This window comes from Heloderma suspectum, chromosome 3, assembly GCF_057233095.1.
Source record: "Heloderma suspectum isolate Gila_16-S chromosome 3, 16-S_ref, whole genome shotgun sequence".
Taxonomy (NCBI): Eukaryota; Metazoa; Chordata; class Lepidosauria; order Squamata; family Helodermatidae; genus Heloderma; species Heloderma suspectum.
Genome location: NC_139460.1, coordinates 40,755,181 through 40,779,524, shown reverse-complemented (window position 1 = coordinate 40,779,524; position 24,344 = coordinate 40,755,181). Strand labels below are relative to the sequence as shown.

General features: G+C 40.2%; 1 protein-coding gene across 2 annotated transcripts in view; it reads right to left on the bottom strand.

The window, feature by feature from the left end:
- Positions 1–24,344, bottom strand: part of NBEA (neurobeachin) — a 595,906-nt gene that overhangs the window by 500,266 nt on the left and 71,296 nt on the right. For both annotated transcript variants that reach the window (XM_084843013.1, XM_084843014.1), the window contains exons 6-10: positions 17,168–17,294; positions 13,407–13,526; positions 11,801–11,947; positions 9,445–9,642; positions 7,882–8,015 (exon numbers count right to left, since the gene is read on the bottom strand). In XM_084843013.1, the coding sequence (XP_084699139.1) occupies positions 7,882–8,015; positions 9,445–9,642; positions 11,801–11,947; positions 13,407–13,526; positions 17,168–17,294 (726 nt within the window). The remainder of the gene's footprint in view (positions 1–7,881; positions 8,016–9,444; positions 9,643–11,800; positions 11,948–13,406; positions 13,527–17,167; positions 17,295–24,344) is intronic.

Here is a 24,344-nt window from a genome sequence, read left to right as displayed (position 1 = left end):
AGAAATTTTCTGGACCCAAGAACCATCTACCCACAGAACCTCCATCTTGTCAGGAGTGAGTTCAATTTATTATGCCTCACCCAGCTCATTACCACCCCTAGAAAATGGTTCAAGAACTGTACCACCTCACCTGATTCCAATGACACAAAAAATATTGCTGGGTGTCATCAGCATACTGATGATACTTCAATCTACCCTAAGATGACCTCACTCAGCAACTTCAAATACATGTTAAGGAAAATTTTATTAAATTGAACAGCCTGATTAGAGTCATAATGCTATTACACCTGCTACAACGGATTAGTGATAAAATATCAAATATATTGATACAGACTACACTAAACATTATTAACAGGGAAAATTGAAAACACAAGTTTGGAACTTAAGGTTCATTGTTGAAAATGGCATCATTTATGGGATCAGAAAGGGCCCAAGAAAAATAGCCCCTATTCATATTCACTATCAGTCCACACTTTTCTGCCTGACTTCCTTAATGGAATAGGAAATAGATAAACAAATGCATTCTATTACAATTTGTAAGACTGGCAGTATAATAAGCCTAACTCTGACCTGTGACCTATAGAGACAAAAAGAATATGGATGACAGTTTCAACTTCACTCTAATTAAGATTTCTCAAGAGGACAAAAATATCTTCAGCAGCAATTATTATAATCATTCAAGTTGCTTAGGTTTAATGAATTTTTAGGCAAGTCAAATGTAACAATGTGGATAATTCTGAGCTCAAAAGGTTATTTTATGAACTCTTGTATTTTACAGAAAGCGGTTAATTAACATAAAATCTTACAAAGGCAAGAGTACTTAGAGTGTCGAGAGTATCAAAACATGAAAGGTTTTTGTCACTGACATGAATACTCAAACTCAATCTATTCATTCATTCTATCAATGTATGAGTCCCCATATTGCCGAAGCTTTCAGAGTGGCATATATAATAAAAGAATAAACAATACAACCAATGATAAAAATCAATAATAAAACACCCTAAAAAGTATTACTTTAACATTAGCAACCAAAATTAAAACAGATATTATTTTAAAATGCAGAATTACACATATTAAACATAAAGCAAGCAGGCCTGAGAGATAAAAAGGTCTTTGCCTGGAGCCATAAAGGCAACAAAGTAGGCACCAGGTGGACCTTCTCGGGGAGGATATTCCATAATTCAGGGCCACTACAGAAAAGGCCTGCTCATGAGTAGCCATCCACCAAATCTCAGTGTGTGGGGCACTGAGCAGAGCCTCGGATGATGATCAGGTAGGAACATATGGGGTCCTTTAGATACAAGCTGTGAAAGGCTTTTGGATACAAGCTGTGAACTGGGCCTGAAAAGTAACAGGGAGCAAGTGAAGATAGTATAATACTACACTGCGGGCCCCAAAGCACAAATGCCATGGAATTAAGCAGAAGTCCCCACGCACCACCTCTGGAAACAGCCATCTAAGTATGAGTGGAACCACCGCAAAGCCCACACCCAACTCAGACATCCCTCCAGAAAAACACCATGGTCAATGGTATCAGAAGCCACTGAGAGGTCAAGGAGAATCAACAAGGTTGCATTCCCCCTCTCTCTGTTCCAATAAAGGTCATCCCACAGGGCAACCAAGGCAGTTCTTGAACCAAAACCAGGCCTAAACTATACAACGTTGCTCTCACTCTTTTCTAGAGTGAGAGTAAGTCTGTTGTGTGGCCTTAACAACAACAACATTTATATCACACCTTTCTGCTTCTATCTGAGGTATCCAAGGCAGAGTATAGCAATACACCAATAAAAACAGTAAATAATTAAAAAAACAAACAACAAACAACAAACAAGAGAACAGACATCAGGTAATATAAAATCCACATAATAGTAGAGAGACAAAAATCAAATCTGAGTCAAACAGCACATAAAAAGCTTGCAGGAACAAAAAAATGCTATTAGTTTAGTACACGATGCTATTAGGGACAAGCCAAACTGATCTCCTCAGACCAGCAATTCCACAGCAATTCCGCAGCAACAAAGGCCCTATCATACTTGCCCCAGTTTATCTCAGAGAGTGGTAGGAGGTAGTCTTTTAAAAATTCTTGTCCTAAGCTGTTTAGGCCTTGAAATGAGACCATAGATGAACCAGAAGTGAAGATAATACAAAAACTGAGTCACATGTTCCAAATAACCTAGTCATAAGCCTCACAGCTGCATTCTGAACCAGCTGAAGTTTCCAGATGATCTTCAAAGCATGTTGCAGTAATCCAATCTTGATGGCATGTATGACCATGTCAGATCCACCTTCTTCAAAAACAGACACAGTTGGCTGACGACCAAACCTAAACTGGGCAAAAGCACTTCAGAACACAGCTGGAGCATTGGGTACTTAGAAGCATTCCTAAAGTACTCTGAACAGGCTGTACCCCCACCTCTACATCAATAGTCCTATTAGAACGAGAAATGTCTGTCTTGTCTAGATTAAGTTTCAATGAACATCCAGTCCATTACTGATTTCATGTACCAATTCATGAATTTCATGGCTTCCCTGGGCTGAGATGGAAATGAGAGATATAGCTGAGTATCATCAGTATACTGATGATAATTAACTCCAAATCTCCAGATGATTGGTTCCAGTACTTTTCTGTAGATATTAAGAACGTGTGAAATAGAATGAAATAAACCAAAAGCCATGGCGTCAAGCAGCAGGCCCCCAGTACCGCCTTCTGTAACCAATCTTCTAAGGAATAGACCACCACAGCCAGGCAGTCAAGAAGGATACGAAGGTTGATGGAACAGAAAGCTACTGAAAGGTCCAGCAGAACCAACAGAGAGACACTTCCCCTGTCCATTTCCCAGCATAGAGAGTCCAGCAGCACAAGCAAGGGCTTTTCTGTCCCCAAACCAGTCCAGAAACTTGATTGAAATGGATCTAGATAGTCAATACTGTCCAGAAACCCATAGTGTTGAGACACCAGCATAAGCTCCAACACCTTTATTCAAAATCTTTCTTTTTAAAAAATTTACTCCAAAGTCTCAACCAGTTAGTGCAAGTTTCTAACTAATTCAAAACTAACAAGCAAAATTAACCACTAGGATGGATGAGAATTTCATTCGGTTTGCATTTTAAAGTGAACATACCTAATTCACATTAGTTTTCCCATCCCCTCCAACATCGGAGGGACTAAACCTATGTCAATCAGAGGACCTATGTCACCCCTGTCAAAATAAAGCCACTGTGGTATCTTAGGGTGCAATACTATGCATGGTTAGACAGAAAAAAAGACATTCAACTCTGGGAGATGTAGGACTTTTTCTGTCTAAGCATACGTACATACGATTGTGCATTTAGTCGATCAATCAAAGGCATCAAGGAAGGATGCAAATGTGAGAGGACTACTGCCATCAAGAGATTAGAGGTCCAGAAGAAGATTGAAAGAATGCAGGGCCAAGAGGAGAGGGATTATACACCATTAATGGTCCACTGAACTGATTTTCTCATTGCTAGCTTATACTTAAGATCTCATCTACCCAGCTCAATATAAAAGTCTGAAAGAATTACATTTACTTCCCTAAGTTTTGCTACCAATCCTATAACACATAACTAACAAATAAATACCACTCAACACAATGGAACGTACATCTGATACATAGGATTGTGATGCACGTTTCTTAATAATGGATTTTTAAAAATTTCTGTCAGCCTCATATAAATACTCCAATTGTCATTTTTCTCTGGTTTTCTACATCATTTGTACTAATTAATATATTTTATTAATTTTGGAAGTGAAGACCCACACGTATTTAGTTTATTTTATATGACTGGATAATCCTATTTCTTTATTGTCTCTGGTTACTGTAAAAATCTCTTAAAAGCATTTTTATTACAGAGAAAATATTACAGCAACTTCAAAAGCTCTACTAATTAAAGGAATGTATTTTGGTTAGAAATCTCTTTTGAAGAGATAACAATATCATAATTATATATTATGCCCGCCCCCTGCATCCTATGTATGGAAGAGTACTAACTGAAATCTAACTCAAAAATAATGATTTGGATTCCAAGAAACTGAGCATAGAATGAAAATATGTTTCTACCTTGTTCTGCAAATATTTGCTTCTTATTGTTGTCATCTTCATCATCATCATCATTCATCAATAATATGCTATTGGTCTACATGGTCCCTCAAAGAGCTACACTAACACCACAGACAGGTCCCTGCTCCCAAGAAGCTTTCCATTTAAAACGAGGGCTGTAGGAAAGAATGTGAGCAAATGTCTGCTTGTAAAGCAAATGTTTTCAGTAAATCACCCCGATGAAAGGAAAACTGACCGTATTGCTCTACACACTTAATCTTTTCTCAAAATAGTTCAGGTTTCTATGCTTTCTTCTTCACATATTGGTAGTGCTTTCACTCAACTAACTGAGGCAGTAGCTGCAGACTTGATAAGGACCCACAGCCTCCTTTTACAGTGTCTAGCAGGACTCTGCTTTCTCCAGCCCAAGGGAAAGAGGGATACCATCTTTGAAGGAGCTAATCCACACAACCTGTATGCTGTGTTGCAGGGGTAGGCAACTCCTGATGTTTTGGACTACAACTCCCATAATCTCTCATCAGCCATGGTGGCTGTGGCTATGGGAGTTTTAATCCAAAACATCTCGAGAACACCAGGTTGCCTATCCCTGCCTTATTTTAACCAAAACAGCACTTGAAAGTGGGCCAGAGAAGTCTGCATAGGCATAATGAATTCTGCCACAAAAGGTGAAATGTTAACTTACTTGGTTTCTATAATATTCTCTAGTCTAGCAATCAGATGACGAAAAAGGATCACTAACAGACAAAGAAAAAATCTACACATGTCTCATCCCCAACAACATAGAACTGTTTGTAATAGCACTGTCAAAGGATACAGAAATAAGTAAGTCTTGAAAGAGTGACAGATCCTGTCATCTGAGCCAGAGACTGATAATTTGTAACGGACACAAATCTCACTCCACAAAATGAATGTGGAGATACCACTATTGTCACAACCTGACTTCCCGGAGCCAAGGCACAAGTCTCAGCAATACCTTTTATTGCAATAATTCTAGTAATTAGCTATAAGCCTTTACAGTCCTAAGAAAGATCCACAGTGAACCGTTTATAATGTAGTTTCTTGACAAGAATCAGTTCATGAGTATATTAATCTGGAGGCCTGATCTATTCAGTACCAAGTCAAAATGGATTCTTTGGATTACCAAGATGAAACTAGACAACTTGTGAAAGGAATGACAGTTTATTGATAGTAAATGGATGAAGAATAAAAGTGCAAAGAAAGCTCACACATCTCTTCAGTTGACAAAGCTGGCACCTTTGTCACAGCTGAGGGTACACAGGGGTCCCCATCAACAGCATACAAGAAGTTCCTAGGACCAAAGTTCTCCGGGCTGGTTGTGCATGTTTTCCCCCATGGAGTGAGACCAAAGAGCAAAACCAGCCTGCTATATTTTATAGGTGTCTTTCTCTAGTTCAGGAGTGACAGGATGGCACACACACATTCAGAAGAAGGGGAGGCTTTCCTTCCCACAAGAAGCAAAACTTATCTCTTCTCACAGGAATGAGATCATACAGCTAGTCAAAACTGCATCAGGTGAAGCTGTAAATTACCAGCATGTATGAGAAGTCTGCCTAATTAACTATAAAGCTGCCAGTTAAGCCAAATTATATAGGTCTCTATGCATTCAAACAAGATATAGGACACTGTGTCAGTTCAATGGCTGACACTTCGCCAGTTCTTCCAGTGTCAAACTCACTACATTGAGCATCATAATGAAAGAACCAATCAGCCCTAGTTCAACATACAGAATAAAGCCAAGTAAGTTCATAGTTCCATTGAAACCAAGAAGCTTTCTAGGTTACCCATTTGTTGCTTCCAGCAAAGTCTACTACTTGTTGCTCTGGTTTAAATACAGGGGAGATACTGCTAAAGATCACTATTTGATCCTGGCAGGGAAACCTGACTCTCAGGCGGTTGCTGTGCCTCTGAACCAGATGCCTCTTTAGTTGATGATGCACTAAAGGAAAAACAACCCAGAACTCCCTCTCCTGCAGAGACCTCCTGCTGCTGCCCTGTTCCCATGGAAGATGTCCCTGGTCAAGAAGCAGGGCTTCCATCAAGGTCAGGTCTCCCAGCTGTGGAAGATAGGCCATATCAGTATCCTGACTCTCACCCAATCCCAAATCGTAAGCCTGTGAGAGGCCGAGTGGAACTGAGTTCTCAGGCTTCTGGCTTCCCATAGGTAGGCCTGACCCTACAGCGTCCCCATCTGACTCAGAATCAGTGTCACAGGCTATAGCTCCCACCGGACTGGGGCAACGCCTCATAACCATTGGACATGTAGGGAACTAAGTGGAAAGGTCTGACTGCAGAGATTTACCAGCCAATATTGGTCCTGTCTTTCCAAAATGTCTCTTAAAAGACCAATAAATGTGACGAGAGAAAAAGAAAGCCTCTAACAGAAGGAAACCCTTTCTTTGGATCTTCACTGTTGTAATCATCTGTCAGGAATCGAGGGGTATGTGTGTGGGTTCATTGCCATCTTCCTTCAAGAGGACAATCAATTTTCAGCTATTGTGGGTCAGGAGAGGAAGCATCCAAAGCCTCTTCCCCTTCCCAATAAAGCTATACATATGATAATTCAAGGGAACATAAGAGAGCACCAGAGACTCAAGACCCTAAACTAGATCTCCCATCTCTTCTTTCCTTTTGTGTGAAGGATGATGGGGAATAGGTGCTTGGGTGACATTTCTAAAGCAGCAATTCCCCCCCTTCTCTAAAGTTTTGCACTGTTTAATCATTTACTTATTTATTACATTTCTATGCTGCCCAATAACTGAAGTTCATAACACAAATACTTGTGAATATTTACTTACTATGAGTCCTACCTACACCTGATCTACACAACTGAAAAGCAAACCTCAGTGGTAGCTATACAGTTAGATGCTAAACTTTCTGTGCTTTTAAGAAAAAAACTATGCACGGCGCCTCATTCTGACCCAAAAGAGTAATTTTCTATTAATATAATGGAAAGATTATTGGAGGCAATTACTGGAAGTCTTCTCTTTCCACTACTATCAATATCCATTTGCTAGCCTTTGAGAATCTTTGTACACACTTAGGACAGCTACAATTCTATGTAAGAAACTATTCTGAGGAGTGCTAAACAACTCTCTTGAGTTGTTAAAATGTAAAAAAAAAAGTCACTTAGCAAAATGTTGATGTTTACCACAGAAATTAACATTTACTAATTCTCAAGACCAGTTGAGTGCTATTGATAGATGGACAAATTTGATTCTAGTTTACTGATAGAAAATTTACTAGCCATTATGACACATGTCCAAAGTAAGTACTGAGATACAAGTTTTGTCAGTTACCAGTAAATCTTAAATACCATACCAAGTCATTACAATAACTACTCTTTTTTCCCTATTTCCACCAATAGTTTTTGGCATGTAAAGGACATGCTAGGAAATAACTAAAGATTAATTCTTTCCCAATTCTCTACATGTCAAGAAGGAATTAATCTTTCATATTTTTTTTACGCAAATTGCAATTGCATTTAATAACATGGAACAAGCCGTTTTCTGGAAAGGTACTTTATAATCCAAATATGAACTTCCACCTCTTTTTATTCCTCCCCCCTCTCCTATGTTGTCCCCACCCTTAGATTTTAGGGCTGCAGACTATTTCCTCATCACAGAGCACAGTTTAAATTGCATGGGGAAAGAGAGTGAGGGAAGAGGAAAGACAGAGCACAGTACAGTGAGAGAAAACACTCCAACGCTTTCATAAAATCTAATCCAAAATTACCACCAAAGCCCATTGGTTTTGCTGATGTATTATGACAAAACAAACTTACCAGACGGTTGTTTCTACTTGACTATCATGTAGTTGCCGATTGTCTAATTGAGCAAAGAGAGGGAAAAGAACTTGGATTCCTCCTATTGAATGAATTGCACTGTGGATCGAATGCGTCACAATTGCTTTTACATCCTACATTAAAAAAAGAAAACTCAGTTTTATTGTATCTGTCCTTCATACCACTACAGTATTTATACTATTACTTTGATGTCAACTTTCAAGCATGCATTACCAATGCGGGGGACAGGGGGACATGATCCACTCACAGGTGAGCTCTTTTGAATCCCATTTATCTTAATGGGAGTGATTTAAACATGTGTTCCTTTCCCACTGAAAGCAAAGGGATGTGAAAGCGTTTAACTCACAGTGACAGCGCTCGTGTGTGTGTGTATGCAGACTTATTCATTCAAAATCAGAAATTAAAATTGCACCTGCTGTGCCTACTGGGGAGCAGACAGAGGGGGCAGTAACCACACACAGTCAGATCATGAATTGTAATTTGCCACAGCTTTTACTGGCTACAACTTACATAGCTTTAGCAATCAATGAAGTCATCACTAACTTAAGTCAACTTGATTTCAATGAGTCTACTTGAAGTATGACTAGATCTGGATCTAACCCATCATTTCAAACACTTACACCCTGCCACAAAAAAGAGATGAAGAATTATAGGAACATAAGCTGCCTTATGCAGAGTCAGACAATCGTTCCATCTAGCTCAGGACTGTTTGCACAGTACTGTCTACAGTGAATGACATTGACACTCCAGGGTTTCGGTCTTTCCTAGCCCTACCTGAAGATGCCAGGGACTGAACCTGAGAAAGTATGCATGCAAAACATGTGTTCTTGCACTGAGCTATAGCTCTTTTCTCCACCCGGAAAATACTGTGTTCAGAGAATGATTACCAAAACCAAGACCATCAATTCACAGGTTATGATAAAGAAATTTTAGGATAAGGACAAGCTGGTGGTTAACAGAGCAGAAAAAGAAACTAAACTGCACAAATTAATAGCAGGGAGAGCAATTCTATGGCCCCTACATAGTGCTGGGTGGGGTGGGGTGGGATAGGATAGTACGGATTCCTGGATCCGAGTTCGGAATCAGCGCTCCATCCTTGGACCCAGGAGTCCAAGTTCCCCTCCCCCTCACAGCCAGTGCAGAGAGAACTACGTCGGCTGACTCTCCGAGGTCATAAAAGCAACCTCGGAGGAAAGGTAAAGGGGATGTTTCTGGGCACGAGGAGGGGACTGGGGAGGCTGGCTTGCATGGAATCCTCAAGCCTCCCCAGCCTCCTTATCTCCCCCTCCCCGACACCTCAGCTAGACAGGCGAAAAACTCCGCCTAGATGAAATGCAGAGCAGGAAGTGTGTGGAGGCAAAGATGGCATAAACCATCTGCATTGGATGGCATAAACCACCGTATTTGGAGGCTTACAGCCATCCCCATAGAATTGCATCCTTACAGAAACAATTGTTCTGAAACTCATTTAAAATGTGGCCACCTTAGGTTTAAGGCTTTATGAGCCATCAATAAAACATGAAAAAATCAATATACACAAACCTGAAGCATAAGAGCATGTGGGGAGTGTACAAAAATTGAAGGATTTTCCTTTGGTGAGGATTCAAGGCATAACTGAGCATCCGTAGCCTTAGCATTGTAAGTGAAGGCAATACTACTTGCAAGTTTCCCATCATACAGAACCTGTTTGTGGTGTTCAGCCAGATGAATATCACTCTCAGATTTAAATTTGAATGTACTCTGAGAAAGAAAGAAAGAAAGAAAGAATTTTAAGACAGAAAATCACTGTAATAGTTAGAAAAACACAGATCTTATATAACATGGGAGGACAAGCAGTAATTATAATCTGGATCATCAATGTATTTAAATTGCTTGAAGGAAAATTAAAACATACATGCCCTGTTAAAAATTTATTACATATGGGTAACATCTTATTTTTCCTCTATATATGGCACTAAAATATTCTTTTTGTGCCACAATCAAAAATATATTATATTTATTTAGGGTCTAATCAGTGTGTGCTTTACTTCCCTTAGGTATGCAAAACCTGTGCTCTTTTGGTGGGTCCTGAAGTTTGTTCCAAGGAGAGCTGTGTATGCTCTCTGCAGGCCTTCTGCCAAGAGAGCTAGGTGGACTGTGTACTGTGTGGCTTCTCCTTCCTTCCATTTGTGTATTGTCCTCAAAAACAGGACTGCAGTAATGCCTGGGGATTCACACAGTAGCAGGGTTGTTGCTGTCTGCGACACAGGAGATAATGGAGTAGGACTGCTGTCTAGGAATCATGGTGTATGTTGGGTGTGGTGATGATGCAAGGAGGTATCCTGGGGAATGTTTCTATCGACCTGAGTTCACTGGCTCCCTTCATGTGTGGGTAGCATCTGGGTGGTGGTGCTGCTACCACTCCTGACTGGTGGGAGCTGGCAGTGTTTCCATTGAGGATGCCATTTTTCTCCCATTTGGGATTTCACTTCCCCTCCTGGGCTGACTGTGCACATTGTATAGGATATAGTGGCTATTGTGCTGGTGTAGCAGTAGCAAATCCGCACTGCTCCAGCATAAATCAAGCATAGGATTGCTCAGCCCAAGACAGATAACATGTACTTGCAGAGAAAAAATCCTGCCATTAAAATACTAGAAAGTTCTAGAGTGCCAGAAAGAACTAGAAATACATAAAATGTGATTATTTTTCTTTAGTTAATATTATAATACCATGTTTCCCTTAAGAGTCTAACAGTATCTTTTGATCAATTTATTGCATTTTTAGAAAAACAGCATCCATCCCCAGCTCTATTTGCTACAGAGCATTTAAACTTTGAAAGAGCTGAAGACACCGTAAAAATTATTTTAAAAAAAACCTTTGGCTGGGATTCAGAGATTACTTAGGCTGAGCAGGGCCTTGCATATGCCCAGTAGGATGTATAACTTCTTAAACTGACACCCCCTGCCATATGACAAACTACTGTTTAAACTGCTAGAAGAGAACAAATCTGGGTGTGCAGAACTAGTTGAACGGTTCATTGGATCCCGGCCTTTAAAGATCAAAAGTTACCACAGTAAATATACAGCAATTCATCAGTCTGTTTTCTGATCAACTGACTGTGCACTAGAAAAAATATTTATCTCCTGTAGTGAACTATCCACTTTAGTTGCTACTATAACATGTTGCATGTTTGCAATCATTTGTCATGGAAGGTAATATTGCTGACAAGTATAAGCAAGTCACTAGATGAATGCAATGCTACTTTAAAAAGTTTTGTCATCTCAACATATCCATTTCACAATAGTTAATATCTTACATTGTTTAAGGCTGCAGTTCTAAACATACTTACTCGGTAGTAAGCTCCACTTGATTATAGTGGGACCTATTTCTGAATAAAACATGTATAGATAGCATTGCGCTGTAAGTCTACTATACATTTTTAGAGTATTAAGAATATTATTAATATTTTTACAATATTAAGAATGTCCCTCTGCGTTGGCATATCATTAACTGCAAAAACAGAGGGAGAAGCAAAATTTAGTCCTTTAATTTTCTACCTTTTTCCATAGAATGATTCTTATGTATGCTATGACTTTGTATTGAGATACTGTAATTGTTTGGTGCATTCATGCTTTTGTTACCCACCCTGACTATGCCAGTGAAAGGCAGGATATAAAACTTGTAGGTTTTCATCAATATTCTGCTAGTTTTCTTTAATATGGCTATTTAGTTGATTTACATTGGTGCAAAAGTTGGAGACTGGATGGATATACATGCAAAAGTATGTAGATTACATAAATCATAGTTATAATTTAAAAGTGTTTCAATGGACTCCAAACATCAAGACAGTTTGATCGTGTTATACATTTTAATTCAACAGGGGTTTTTTTCTGAATTGATATTATAATAAACCACTACCTTATATCCAGGTCCTAGCTGATGTATTGCAAATATCTGTGCTGGGTTGAGAGCTTCAGTGAATACATAGACTGCTCCAAGCTGACCACAAAACACTCTATTTGCATCAGCAGTTTCAGATGATCCCAGAAAACATTTATCATAACTCTGTATTAAAATATATATCAATATTTGAAGCCATTTACCACAAAAATGCAGTTAGAGACACACAGAAGCAAGGATACCAAGCTGTTTAAATCAGTCATGCAAATAAACACATTGTACTACTTTTCTAAAAAATAAGCTTTGGGAAATATCCAACTGTGGCATTAGTGCAAGTGATGTTGCGCTAGCAGAAATTAGATTCCGAACTACACACAAGAGGAGAAGCCAACTAAAGTTACATTTCCATAAGCGCAGTTGTGCAAGCAGTTGCACAACCCGCTATGCAAGTGGCTGGGCATCATGCTTACACAACCCCTTGTGCAAGTGGTTGTGCATTACGCTTGTGCAACCTGTTGTGCATTATCTTGCACAACTGTTTGCACAATGGGTTGCGCATGCGTAGTACACAACAACTTGCATATGCGAAGCTCCTCTAGCACTATTTGGGTTTGCAGAATGACACTGTTGGAGACTGCCTCTATAGCTAAGATGCACATTTTTGCTTCACTTTCAGTTTAAAACCAGTTAAACTAGTTAATTCTTTACACATCAATAAAAATCTAACTAGCTTGCTTATAATGTAAATCAGACATTTTTTCATATATTTGAACATTACAAGATTAACATTTCATGGCATATTAATTACAAATAAATCTAGCCTGAACTACAAATTAAACCCCAGTTGAAACTTTATTATGAAGCAAAGATCGTTTCTCTTCTCCTTTGACATTAATAAGAAGCATAAAGAAAAGTCTGAGAAAAAACTCTAGGATACTAGAAAAATGCACGATCTACATTTCAATTTGAATCTTGACTAACTGGGATCAAATGGCACATTATGTGGGAGACCTGTAATGAGATGTCTACTTCTTTATTTTTATGCAACCAGCCACAGCCCCTCCCCCCAAATTGTACCAGAGCAATAGCACTGGAGAAAAGGGCTGTTAAACCCTTCCCTCCCTGAAACATTTTCCATAGCAGGAAGACTTAAACCTTTTTCCTCACACTGTTTTCCTGATCTAATTCCTCCCCTCCTCAAATGAAGACACTGGCTTGCTGTGGAAAACATAGAGGTCTCTGTATGTTTGCACAAGGAGGCAAACAACAATTTCAAAAGGGCAACTTAAATGCAGAAAATGGTCAGAGAAAGTGTTTAACTTCCTCTTCCAAGTACTGCTGCTCTGATCAAAACTGAAGCCTCTCACAGCAGTTTTCAAGTAAAAAGAGACATGTTGGGGAGATCCAGACATGTATCTCCCAGATCTTGTGGTTTGGCCTTGAAATGGGATGTCCTCTCAACAGACCTTTTCCAATGGTAGCAAGATGTCTGAAGAATGATAGCTCCTTGGACTCAGGGACAGCCATTCTCCCTTAGTACCTTCATAGCATTTTCTGGAAAGGAAGCTTATTTTTGAATGCTATTCTGCATATATTCAGGAATATAAGAATGAAAAAGACATACATCATTTGTGTTCACATGCCAAGCCATATCGCCATAGGATACTAGCTGACCATTTACGTAACAACGAATTTCACTGTTTCTCCAGCGATTGTAGATATGTACAATGCTAATCATGTACCACTAAAAAGAAACAAAAAATATATCATTAACAAGAAGCAAAAGCATTTAAAAAATCACAGCACTTTTAATTATAATACAGGAGCACAGTGTTTCCTTGAAAATTAAAGCAATTAAATTGTCCTGTAATAAACAAGATACCTGTTACACTGAAATCTGTAATTATAACTCAAGTTATTACAGAAATTAAAAATTGAGAAATATATAAGAAAACCCACAATGCAACTGAAACTGAGAATTCACAGTCGTCAGATTCTAACTACACCTTTAGCCAGCAGTTCCTCATGAGAAATGGAAAACAGGCTGTGAAACTGAGCAGAGTTCCAAAACAACAACAACACAGTTTGTGATACAGCCTGACAGTTTACTGACTAGATAGGTGTGTTTAAATAGTGTTTGGACCCCAGCTGCTGCAACAAGTAGCCTCAGTTACCTATACCTGAATAATCTTTCTAGTGTGTATGGCTTTTATACAGCTCTCTCTCCAGAATTCTCTCTGTTGAACCTAATATGAAGCACAGCAGCTTTAAAGGAGGAAAACAATGCAGACCTTATAATGCAAACCTTCTATTCAATTGTGGGCGCAATTTTACTTTATGTATTCTCTACAGTGCGTAATTTATCAGACTTCAATCTTGCCAAAGTCATAATCCAAAACACGCGGTCCTACATATGATCCCCTACACTTGCACAGGGAAGTATTTCAAATACTTGGCACTGGCATTTAATTTGCAAGGAGAACGAATGAACAGGGAACAGATTCCCCCCCCCCCCCGCTTTGGGCAGCAGGTGGGGGGACAAGGCACGGATTGCATTTCTAAAAGAATCACTCCCTGCAAATTTCAAACTGAAAGAATTCTGGAATGTACATAAAAGAGTACAGGAGCTAAACACAGACCATGTTTTATTTGTGCACATGTTATCTGAAGCTATTGCCTGTTTATATATGCTCCTTATCCCAACTGATTTTCTTTTACAGCTGGCTAACACTTGGAGCAAGGCCTCCCTGATCGGCTTAATTGGTAGGAGGCCTCATAGGAGCTCCCTAAGACATGTTGGACCCATACCAGTCCAACACCAAAATACAAGGCCAAAAGCTAGGAAGAAAATAAGTACAAGCTTTGGACTGTACATCACACTTATTGCAGTGACCCTGAGTAATTACGTCCATCTTCAGATTTTTGAAGATTTGAATATAGGTAAATCTCAGACATAGAAAAAAATATCCATTTGAAGAAAATGTTGAAAAATAATATCACAGCTGGAAAAATGTTTCCAATTCCAAATTGCCAGCATTGAAATTAAATACGAAAGTTAGCCAGTATTTTTCATATGGCCAGACAAGTTAGAAACTCTTGGATCTGTTGCAAGACTGATGTATCTTTTTGCATATCATTTGAAGGTACTGTCATTCTTATACTATGTGTTACCCCATCAGCATCAGAAAAGAACTACCACATGAACCCAAATCATTAGCCTGGCATCTGCTTTTCAGAGGCTTCCATGTTTTCACTCACAATGGTTGGTGTGCTGCCACCTTCTGGCGAACATGACAATGCCAACCTTCCTTCCATCCTTGAACTACAGATATATTTTATTTTTATTTAAAACATTTATATCCTGCCCTATATCATTAAGATCTCAGGGTGGCACATGAGCAAGGATTGTCTTGGCAGCTGCACAGTGTCAGGGTAGAAACTGAGCCGATGGAACCCCAGAGCGGTTCTGATTCTGAGGAGGAGCAGCAATCCGTGGGAGAGGAGCGAGCTCATCCCTCGCAGGCACAACAGCTGGCAGAGATTCCTCCTGCCGGCATTCCTGAAATAGATAGCGATCCTAGCAGTGAGGAAGTGCGGGAACGGGGCTTGCTTGACACTCGACACAGACGCAGAGAGCGACGAGCGATGGAGGGCGTGGAAAGGAGGCGTAGCGCCTGTTTGGCGCACAAGCAACGGCCGCCTCCCGTGGACCCAAGGGAAAGAGGGAGGATCTCTCCCTAGCCCATAAGATCAGGGTCTTCAAGTGACTCTCCTTCAAACGGGGATCAACTGCCTACTCGGCGCATAGGCCACTCTGCTGTTCCTTGCTTAGTCACTGGTGATTAGCATCTGAAAGAGTCATTAAGTTGTAAAAGGATTAAAGCCTTGAAAAGAATCCTTTCGTCTGTGTCTTGAGTTGGCTATTGGAGTCTACCAAAAGAGGCCGCTAGGGCGCCTCCTGACACACAGTGATCCCAGCTCCCTCTCCAGCTCACAGGCTGGGAAAAGACTGGGGTTCTTTTCTTTCACCATTGCATCACCAAGGCATCCAAGGCACTTCAGCCACCCAGGGCCAGGCCAGCAAGCCTCCTACCATTCTTTCCTGCTATAGGGCAGGAAATGGGAGATGGGAAAAGGGCTTGATGATCATAATTTTTGGCTACCAAGGCCAAACAAAAATGGTACATTATGCATGCTTAATGTTCACAATGCTTTACCTCACTGTGCGTTTAGACAACTCATCGTATTCAATGAGCTGCCAATTTATACTTCATACATATTTTAAGTTAAACATCACTATACTTTATTTTCTTTATTAAGAGGTGGATAACTGAATAGTGCTCGATTTTCTAGATTTAGGTATTTTGTAAAGGACAACTAAGAGTGCAATCCTCTGCGTGTTTAGACAGAAAAAAGTCCTACAACTCCCAGCATTCCTCAGCCCTAAGTTATTTGTATTTTAGTTCTTTGTAAGGGTAAAATACATTTCATTTAAACCTCATTATATGCTTTATATTCTTCTTACCCTGGCATTTTAAAGCATTTTAGAACATAATCCTAAGAGTGATGGAACTTTGGTAATCCTATTTATAGGTCGCCTTTTTTTACCTGCATTCCTCTGAAGACTGGAAAGGTCACTGAGCAGCAAATACAAGCATGCACAAGATACCCCAAGTACTATTATGAATTCTACTGGGATGATTATTCCTCTTAGAAAGGCAATTAATTTCAGGCACAAATATTTATATTTTCCTACTTGTAGAAAGGCTAGGATTAAAGTTAAATGTCTCCCAACAATGCTGAAGGTCAAGAAACAAAGACAGTAAGTCCTAAGGTGTTCTAGAAATAAAACTTTGTCAGCATTTCTTTAAGATGTTATAGCAAGACTTTGTGCTTGCATGCAGTGTAAACTAGGCAATCTGCTTATCTCTTCTTGCCATAGATGTGATTGTAGCAACTTCCTCTTAAAAAGATACATTCCCACTATTGAAGGATCTACAAAAGCTATTTAAACCTGAATGAGAAAAGAATGGAGGCTTCGTTTTGCCTGCTGTATGATTTAAAATGTCCTGTTACAATTTATTTTCTGATTAAACTCTTGTTGAAAAGATCAAGATAAATGCAGAAAACTTTGTTTTTATGTGGAACATTTGTTCTGACAATTAACCTTCAATTAACCTGACAATTACTTTATGCAAATAATTAGTTTAATATAGTGCTTCCTCTCTAGAATTGTTCAGAATATCAAAAATAAAACTAATAATTAGAACAATTTAACTTTTCTTGAGATTATTACCTTTACGGTTTTAACAACCATTATATTTAGACTCATTGGAGTGGTGTCTGATGACTCTATCATTTGTTATAGAAGCATTCTGTGCTTACCTTGCGTGGCTGAAAATCATACTTCACACAGTGTTGAAAACCTTTGCCTTTTGACTTCAGTGATGTGACTATTAAGCAGTTGCCAACAAAATGAGCAGAGTATCCAACACCTTTGCTAGTGCGAAAACTGAAATAATAAAAGAGCATTTTTAAAAGTATTCCAAGAAAATTATTTTGATCTAGCAAAACCCAGGAAGTACTTAATTGTGCCTCCACTTTAGATAAAGGATAGAGTTAAAACCCTTCATGCACTGATAATTAATGCACTCATAATCAATAGGAAAAACACAGTAAAATCTTCCAAATGATTGATATTTCTGTTATTTATTTATAATGACAGCCAAATCCTGAAAGTTCAAATAATGAAAAATAATCAAATAGCCTTTTGCCATTCTGTGCACAACGTCACATGACTTCTTTTCAAATGTTTTATGCAGCTTCTAATATTTAATGAACAATTGCATAGCACTCTGTTATGCTTTTCCTTGCAGCCACATCTAACCACTGCTGTCCCCTTTTTACATATCATGAATTGAAACCAAGTTTTTAGTGACTTGTTTGTTGCTACCTCATCAATCTGTGGCACAGGAGGGATCTGAACACATATGACCATGATCCAGCATCTTGCTAAAGCTTAATAAAAAAAGGATTCCAATTCTTCACAAAAGACAGATAATTTGTTATTGCATCTATTCTTCAATCACCACATTTTGTGGAACTTTACTTTGTTACAAATATGGTTTGCAATACTTTAAAAAAATAACTTTGCACTTTGTTTAAAGCCTTATACGTATTCCTTAGTTATCTGTTCTCTATTATAACTATTATTCAGTTAAAGTTATAAATAACAGTTCCAATATTTGGTATCAATTCAGGACTTCAAATTTAACATTGGCCATTATTTCTTCCTTTCTGTACTAAAAGGTGATGCAAGTAGAAAACAAGCATAACAATCACCAGTTACAAAATTTGGTTTGGACTATATGCTTCAGTGATTCAGAAAGCAGCCTAATTTGGCTAGGACCACTTCAGAGGCCACCTAGTTCAAGTCAGATCCAAACCAGAACCTTGCTTCAGCAAATCTGAAGCTTTGTGACTCCCCATTGACTTTCATTGGGAAATCATGAAATAGTAACATTTTGCTTTCTGGCAGAATTGGATGGTAGCCCCTTCCAAGGGGATTAATCCAGCCAAATGTCAGACAAATAGGTGAAAGTTTTGTGCAGACAGCCTTTACTTTTGATTTATTTTCTTTAAGGGAAGTGCTGGCAAATTTTTAATTTGACAGAATAGGATGAAATTTGCAGGCACAGTTGTCCCTTCTGAGGGGATGAAGCTTGTCAAATTTCAGACAAACAAATGGGGGGGGGTTGTGCAAGAGTAGCCTTTACATTAAAGGATTTACTTATCCCCCTTTGTTACCACCCCGTAACATGGGCAATCTGTATAAAAATGACACACTTCAAACAGACACCACTAGAGAAGAAATCTGCAAATTTTAGAAGGTTAGGTTCAGGGATTTGTGTTTTAAATCAACCTTGGAGGGAGCAATCCTGTGGCCACTAGATAGCAGCTAAACGACCATAGGATATCTGGTTTTCTGGGAACTGACTTCCCCCCATTTCCACGCTGCCTCGGAGACAGCGCGGAACAGCCCCATCCCCTGCACTCACAAGAAGAGCACAGAGCAGCCGAAAAGGGATATTCTGGGGGGCGTTCCAGGGCAGGAGGGCAGAAATGCCTAGACGACAAATCCAATGTGTCCTACAGCAGCCTCCTCCCCTGCCCAGCCCTCCTGTGGCTAGACAGCCGCAATCGGCTGTCTAGCCGAAAATGCAGGGCAGGAGGAGCACGGATGGAATGATCCCCTCCATGCGTCTCCTGCCCTGCTTTGGATAGGCGGTCACCTCCAAGTTCGGAGGCAGCTGCCTATCTGAGTGGGATTGCACCCTACAGTTGATTTGGGAGAGGGAACTAAAAAGGATTAATTTCCCCCACCTGTGGTTTTCTGTGTATTTTAATTTTGTATGCATACATTACAGGTGCCCCTAAGGAAGAAACCTGTAAAATTTCAGGTTAGGTACAGTGGCTGGGGAGTTATGATGAATGAAATACAATTTGAGGTTTTGGGACTGCACTGCAAAGCAGATAGGACAGGAGTGGATGTGGACAAATGGCAGAAGCAGAAGGACTTGAAGATCCAGCATTTTCCATGTTAACACCCAGTGCTGCACCCTCCTAGGCCTGCCTGGCAAAGAACATAAATGTACCTTTACCAGCAGCAGGCATTCCCTGATCAGAGAGGCACAGTCTCCTTATTACTGAAGGGACATCATATTGGAGTAGCAATGTGTTTTTGATTCAGAACTGAGGTACTAACCTGTCCTAATAAAAGAACTGGGCCACCTTGCCAAGGGTGTTTCTTCTTTTAGTTTTCTGCCTGCCACTCTCTGCCTTCTTATCTGCCTTATGCTTCTCCTTCTCCACCACCTGCAAATTCTTTTCTGAGTAATGAGTAAAAGCTTCCCCTCTGCCCCACTTCCCAGTGTGTGATTTCTTTCTTTTTATAAGCCTTTGGCTGCCCTTCAATTCTTAAAAAAAGAAGATTGACTTACCTCTGGGTAAGCGCGTACTGCCCCAATTCAGGACCATGGCAATTTGAGAAGGGGGATTTACGCTTTCCCCTGTGCTGTTTTCATGGTGAAATCCCCCACACGTGTTTTGAGACTCCCCCTCCTTTAACACCTCTGCTGGGGGGGGGGGGATTTCAGTATGAAAACAGAAATGGGTGAGCTTAAATCCTCCCTCCCAAATTTCCATGGTCCCAAACTGGAGCCATGCGCACTTACCCAGAGCTAAGTCAATCACACATACACATAGCTTTGCCAGGAAGAGCTACGTGTCTCAGCTCACAAGGGGAAAAAGCCAGTCACTATCAAATGAAGTGCTGAACTAGAGGAGGAGGGGGCCGAGGGCACTGATGAAGGAGGAGGGAGGGATGGAGGTGGCAGTAGCACACACTGTTGGCAGGCAGAGTTCAGCAAGCCAGATTACCAGGACAGGCTTTTCACCATTCTTGCCAAGCAACTATGTAGACCTTTTGAACAAACCATGCTGAATCCACCCTGCCAAGTTTGGGCAATATGACAAGCCACTCTGAAACAAACATGGCTCACTGTCAGGGTGGACACTGAGCCCATAGAATCCCAGAGTAGTTCTGATTCGGAGGAAGAGCAGTCGCTCCTGGTAGAGGAGCGCGCCCCTTTTTCCCAGGGCCCGCAGCTGACAGAAATTCCTCCCACCCACATTCCTAGATTAGAAAGCAGTCCAGGGAGTGACCCAGCACCGATAGCAGACTGGTTGGATGCGCGGCGCAGACGCAGAGAGCGGCGCCAAATGGAGAGCGCGGAAAGGAGGCGTAGCGCCCGGTTGGCGCTCAAAGAATGGTTGCGCCCAGAGGATCCAAGGGAAAAGGGGAGGGATTCTCCCTAGTCCTTATATTCAGGGGTCTGCCAGTAATTGCTTTTCAAACGGGGACCAACTGTTCCAACTTAGGGCATAGGGATGCTGCTGCTCAGATCTAGTTGCTACCTGTAGAGTTGTAAGTTGTAAGAGAAGAATAAAGCTTTGAAAAGAATCCCTTTGTCTGCGTCTGGACTTGGCTACTGGATTAGACTGAGAGAGCCCTCCAAGGAGCCCTTGACACTCACAACCCACCGTGGCTTATTGTGTCAATAACTACAAAATGTTTTCTTGTTTCCATGTAGAGCTTTCTGCTGTTCTTGAAGCAAAAACATTACAAATCTATACATCTGTAAGGGTTGCACCATTCAATTACCAATGTGGTGTGCTCAAAATGAAAAAAAAACCCTGCAAAATCTATACAGAAACTGTGTAATTAAACTGTACAACTGGAATATTGTTTGTTCCAACACCAATACAGAAAAGAGAAAAAGTTTCTAAATTTTTTCATAGCTTCCCTAGACTTTATGGGTTGTATCCTCACTTAGCCATGCTTAAATCAATAGGTTAGTCATGACAAACCCATTAATATGAATGGGTCTACCCTAAGCATGACTAGATCTGAATCCATCCCTATTAGTTTAAACTAAGCAAATTTGTTAGTCTTTAGTCAAGCAATTAATGATGTACTAAACTTAAAAAAAAAAAAATTCCCAATTCATATGAGCTGGCGCTCCAACTAACCTTTTAAAAAACCAATTTCTGCCACCTCTGATCACATACTGACTAAGCTTTGGGGGAATATTCCTTCATGTTAGATTTCATTCCTTTGAATGGAAGCAAAAACATGTCCTCTCTTCACCTCATAAGATGCTGCAGAAAACTGTCATTCCGCTTTGATTTATTTTCAGACATTGGAACAATCTCACTCCAGGATATGCAGCAAAATCTCTAATTAAATCAATTATCAACTTGTGAAGAATTGCTACATGTCAAACTAAGAAACACTCAAAGTATAAGAAAGTGCAGCAGTAGTAAAGGCTACTTCTCTTACTTTCACAGTCATGTGAAAATTACACAAGTGTCTTTTTTGCTTTAAATGTATCATAATTTTCAAAAATATATGTGCATGGATTTATGCTATTCTCCCTACACCCACGTAGGGAGAAAATGCCATATGTGAAGCAATCCTGAGACCTATCTAGATTTCTGGGATGCTGAATAATCTTACCACCGAATGGTAAACAAATGTCCTTTACATCAAGTGGGCTCTCCCACACTGGAAGCATTCAAGGCGAGGCTGGACAGCCATCTGTCAGGGATGCTCTGACTTGGATTCCTGCATTGAGCAGGGGGTTGGACTCGGCCTTGTAGGCCCCTTCTAACCCTACTATTCTATGATTCTATGACATTTGGTACAGAAGTCTGTATTTAACCCACAAGCTCATGTTTTTTATTGTTTAAAAATGAAATTCCACTGTCATCACTATTATTAAAAATTTGCTTAGCACCAAAATACCAAAATGAGTGTTGTTCAGAACACAGGAGCAAGATAGACTCTACTCAGAAGGCTTACAGTACAGGTTGAAAATATGGGAGTGTAGACAGGGCCTGAAAAAGGAAGAGCAAGTCTTGAATAACAGAAAGCATAGCAAAAATGGGACTATTGGGTAGTATCCAATAGGGGCCGTGTGCATGCAGCCAGCTCCGCCGGGCCCTGGGTGGCCCGTACAACACGCGGCTGCAATATAGCGCTTCTGGGGGTAAGCCTCAATATGAACGGAAGTGCTCGTTTCTGGAAAGGGCATGACCTGCCCCTTCCAGAAGCCAATGTTTTCACTGCCAGTGGGGCTGTCCGCATGCACATGGCCCCTATTGGATCCTACCCATAGTAGTCCAGTAGCACTCTGAAGAAGTAGTTTCTTGTAGAAGAACAAGGTATAGGAAACTGCATAGTACAAAGATACATGTGAGTAAAAAGATACCCATAGTAGTCCAGTAGCACGCTGAAGAAGTGGTTTCTTGTAGAAGAACAAGGTATAGGAAACTGCATAGTACAAAGATACATGTGAGAGAAGGACACTATGAGACTATGAGTTTGGAGGGAGAATTTTTCAGTAGTACTCTCCTTTTTACATCCCATATCCAGACAAGCTCATCACTGCTGCCAAAGCCTTCCAACATAATGTTTCTGTAGGTCAGCTGCCCACTTGCCTACATCACAGTGTGGAAACACTACTGGAGACAGCAGCCACATACCTTTTAATACTGAATGAGAAAGAAAGACTAATGATCTTGAAAATAACTGGGACCCAAACTGACTTTTTCCCAGGGTTACTTCTTGTATTGCACCACAACAACCATGTGTTGTCCAGTGAGTGTATACTCGTCAGAGAGCCAGAGGCTAGTACTAAACTCTAGCTCCTGGCAAGCATACTAGACAACATGCACAACTGCAAAGATATATTTGTGTATGGGTGTGTGTGCAAAACATTTTTCAGTTACACCTTCAATGTTTTATTTTTAAGTAGCATAATATGAGAGAAATTCTGCCATTTTTTATCAGAGGAAACTATTTCTCAATTCCTAATCACTGTTTCAACAGTTTTTATTTCATACAATCTTGTTCACTGATCCGTGAAAAAAGTCCTAGTAGAAATTTAGAAAACTCTAAATCTGACTTACTGATCACTAAGTATTTTTTCAAATACCTGATACTTTTAAAGCCTATACTTAACCATATCCATAGAAGCAAGAGGAAACTACTGGAATTAAATATTAATTCCAGACAGTAATCCAGGAGCCATAAATGCATTTTGCCACCCAACTTGATTCCTCCATCCATCTCCGGCTCTATACTTCCTTGTGCCCCTAACAGGAATACCACAGTTGTGGACATGTATTGAATGACAGAATATCTCTACATTTCACAACTTTTGATCACAATGTTATTTGTGTGTGTGTGCAACAGGGGCCAGCGATTTACAATAGCTTATTTAAAATGTGATAAGCTCAACAAGGGCCAGATAAAATTATGTTCAGGCTAAATCCAGCCTACATTCCACCAGTTAGCCACTCCTGATCTAAGTAATAAACTCAAACTCATATCACTTCATTAGTAATTTCTAAGCTTTATAGTTAAATGATACATTTATAATTTGCGGGGAGAGACATGCTCTAATCCAAACTAAATATATTCAAAGGTCTAATTTAGGGCGCAATCCTATGGGGATAAGCGGCTGCATCTGAACTTGGAGGCGACCGCCTATCCAATGCAGGGCAGGAGAAGCACGGTCAGGATTGTTCCCTCCATGCTTCTCCTGCCCTGCATTTGTGGCTAAATAGCCGAAGGTGGGGCAGGGGAGGAGGCTGCCAGACGACACATAGGATGTGTTGTACTGGCATTTCCGCCTTCCCCGCCCCATTTTGACTGCTCTGTGCTCCTCTTGTGAGCGCGAAGCATGGGGCTGTTCCGATGAGGCAGCGCAGTTGGGGGGGGGGGTCTGTTCTCCAGGAAATGACCTTGGAGTGCGAGTTCCAAAGTCAGCTCCCTGAAAACCAAATATTCTACTAGCGGCCATAGGATTGCTCCCTCAATATATTAAGAGTGCAACCCTGTGCATGTTTAGACAAAAAATAGCTAGCTGGGGAAAGCTGGGAGCAGTAGGAATTTTTTCTGTCTAAATATTCATAGGATTGCATCCTAATTGTATTA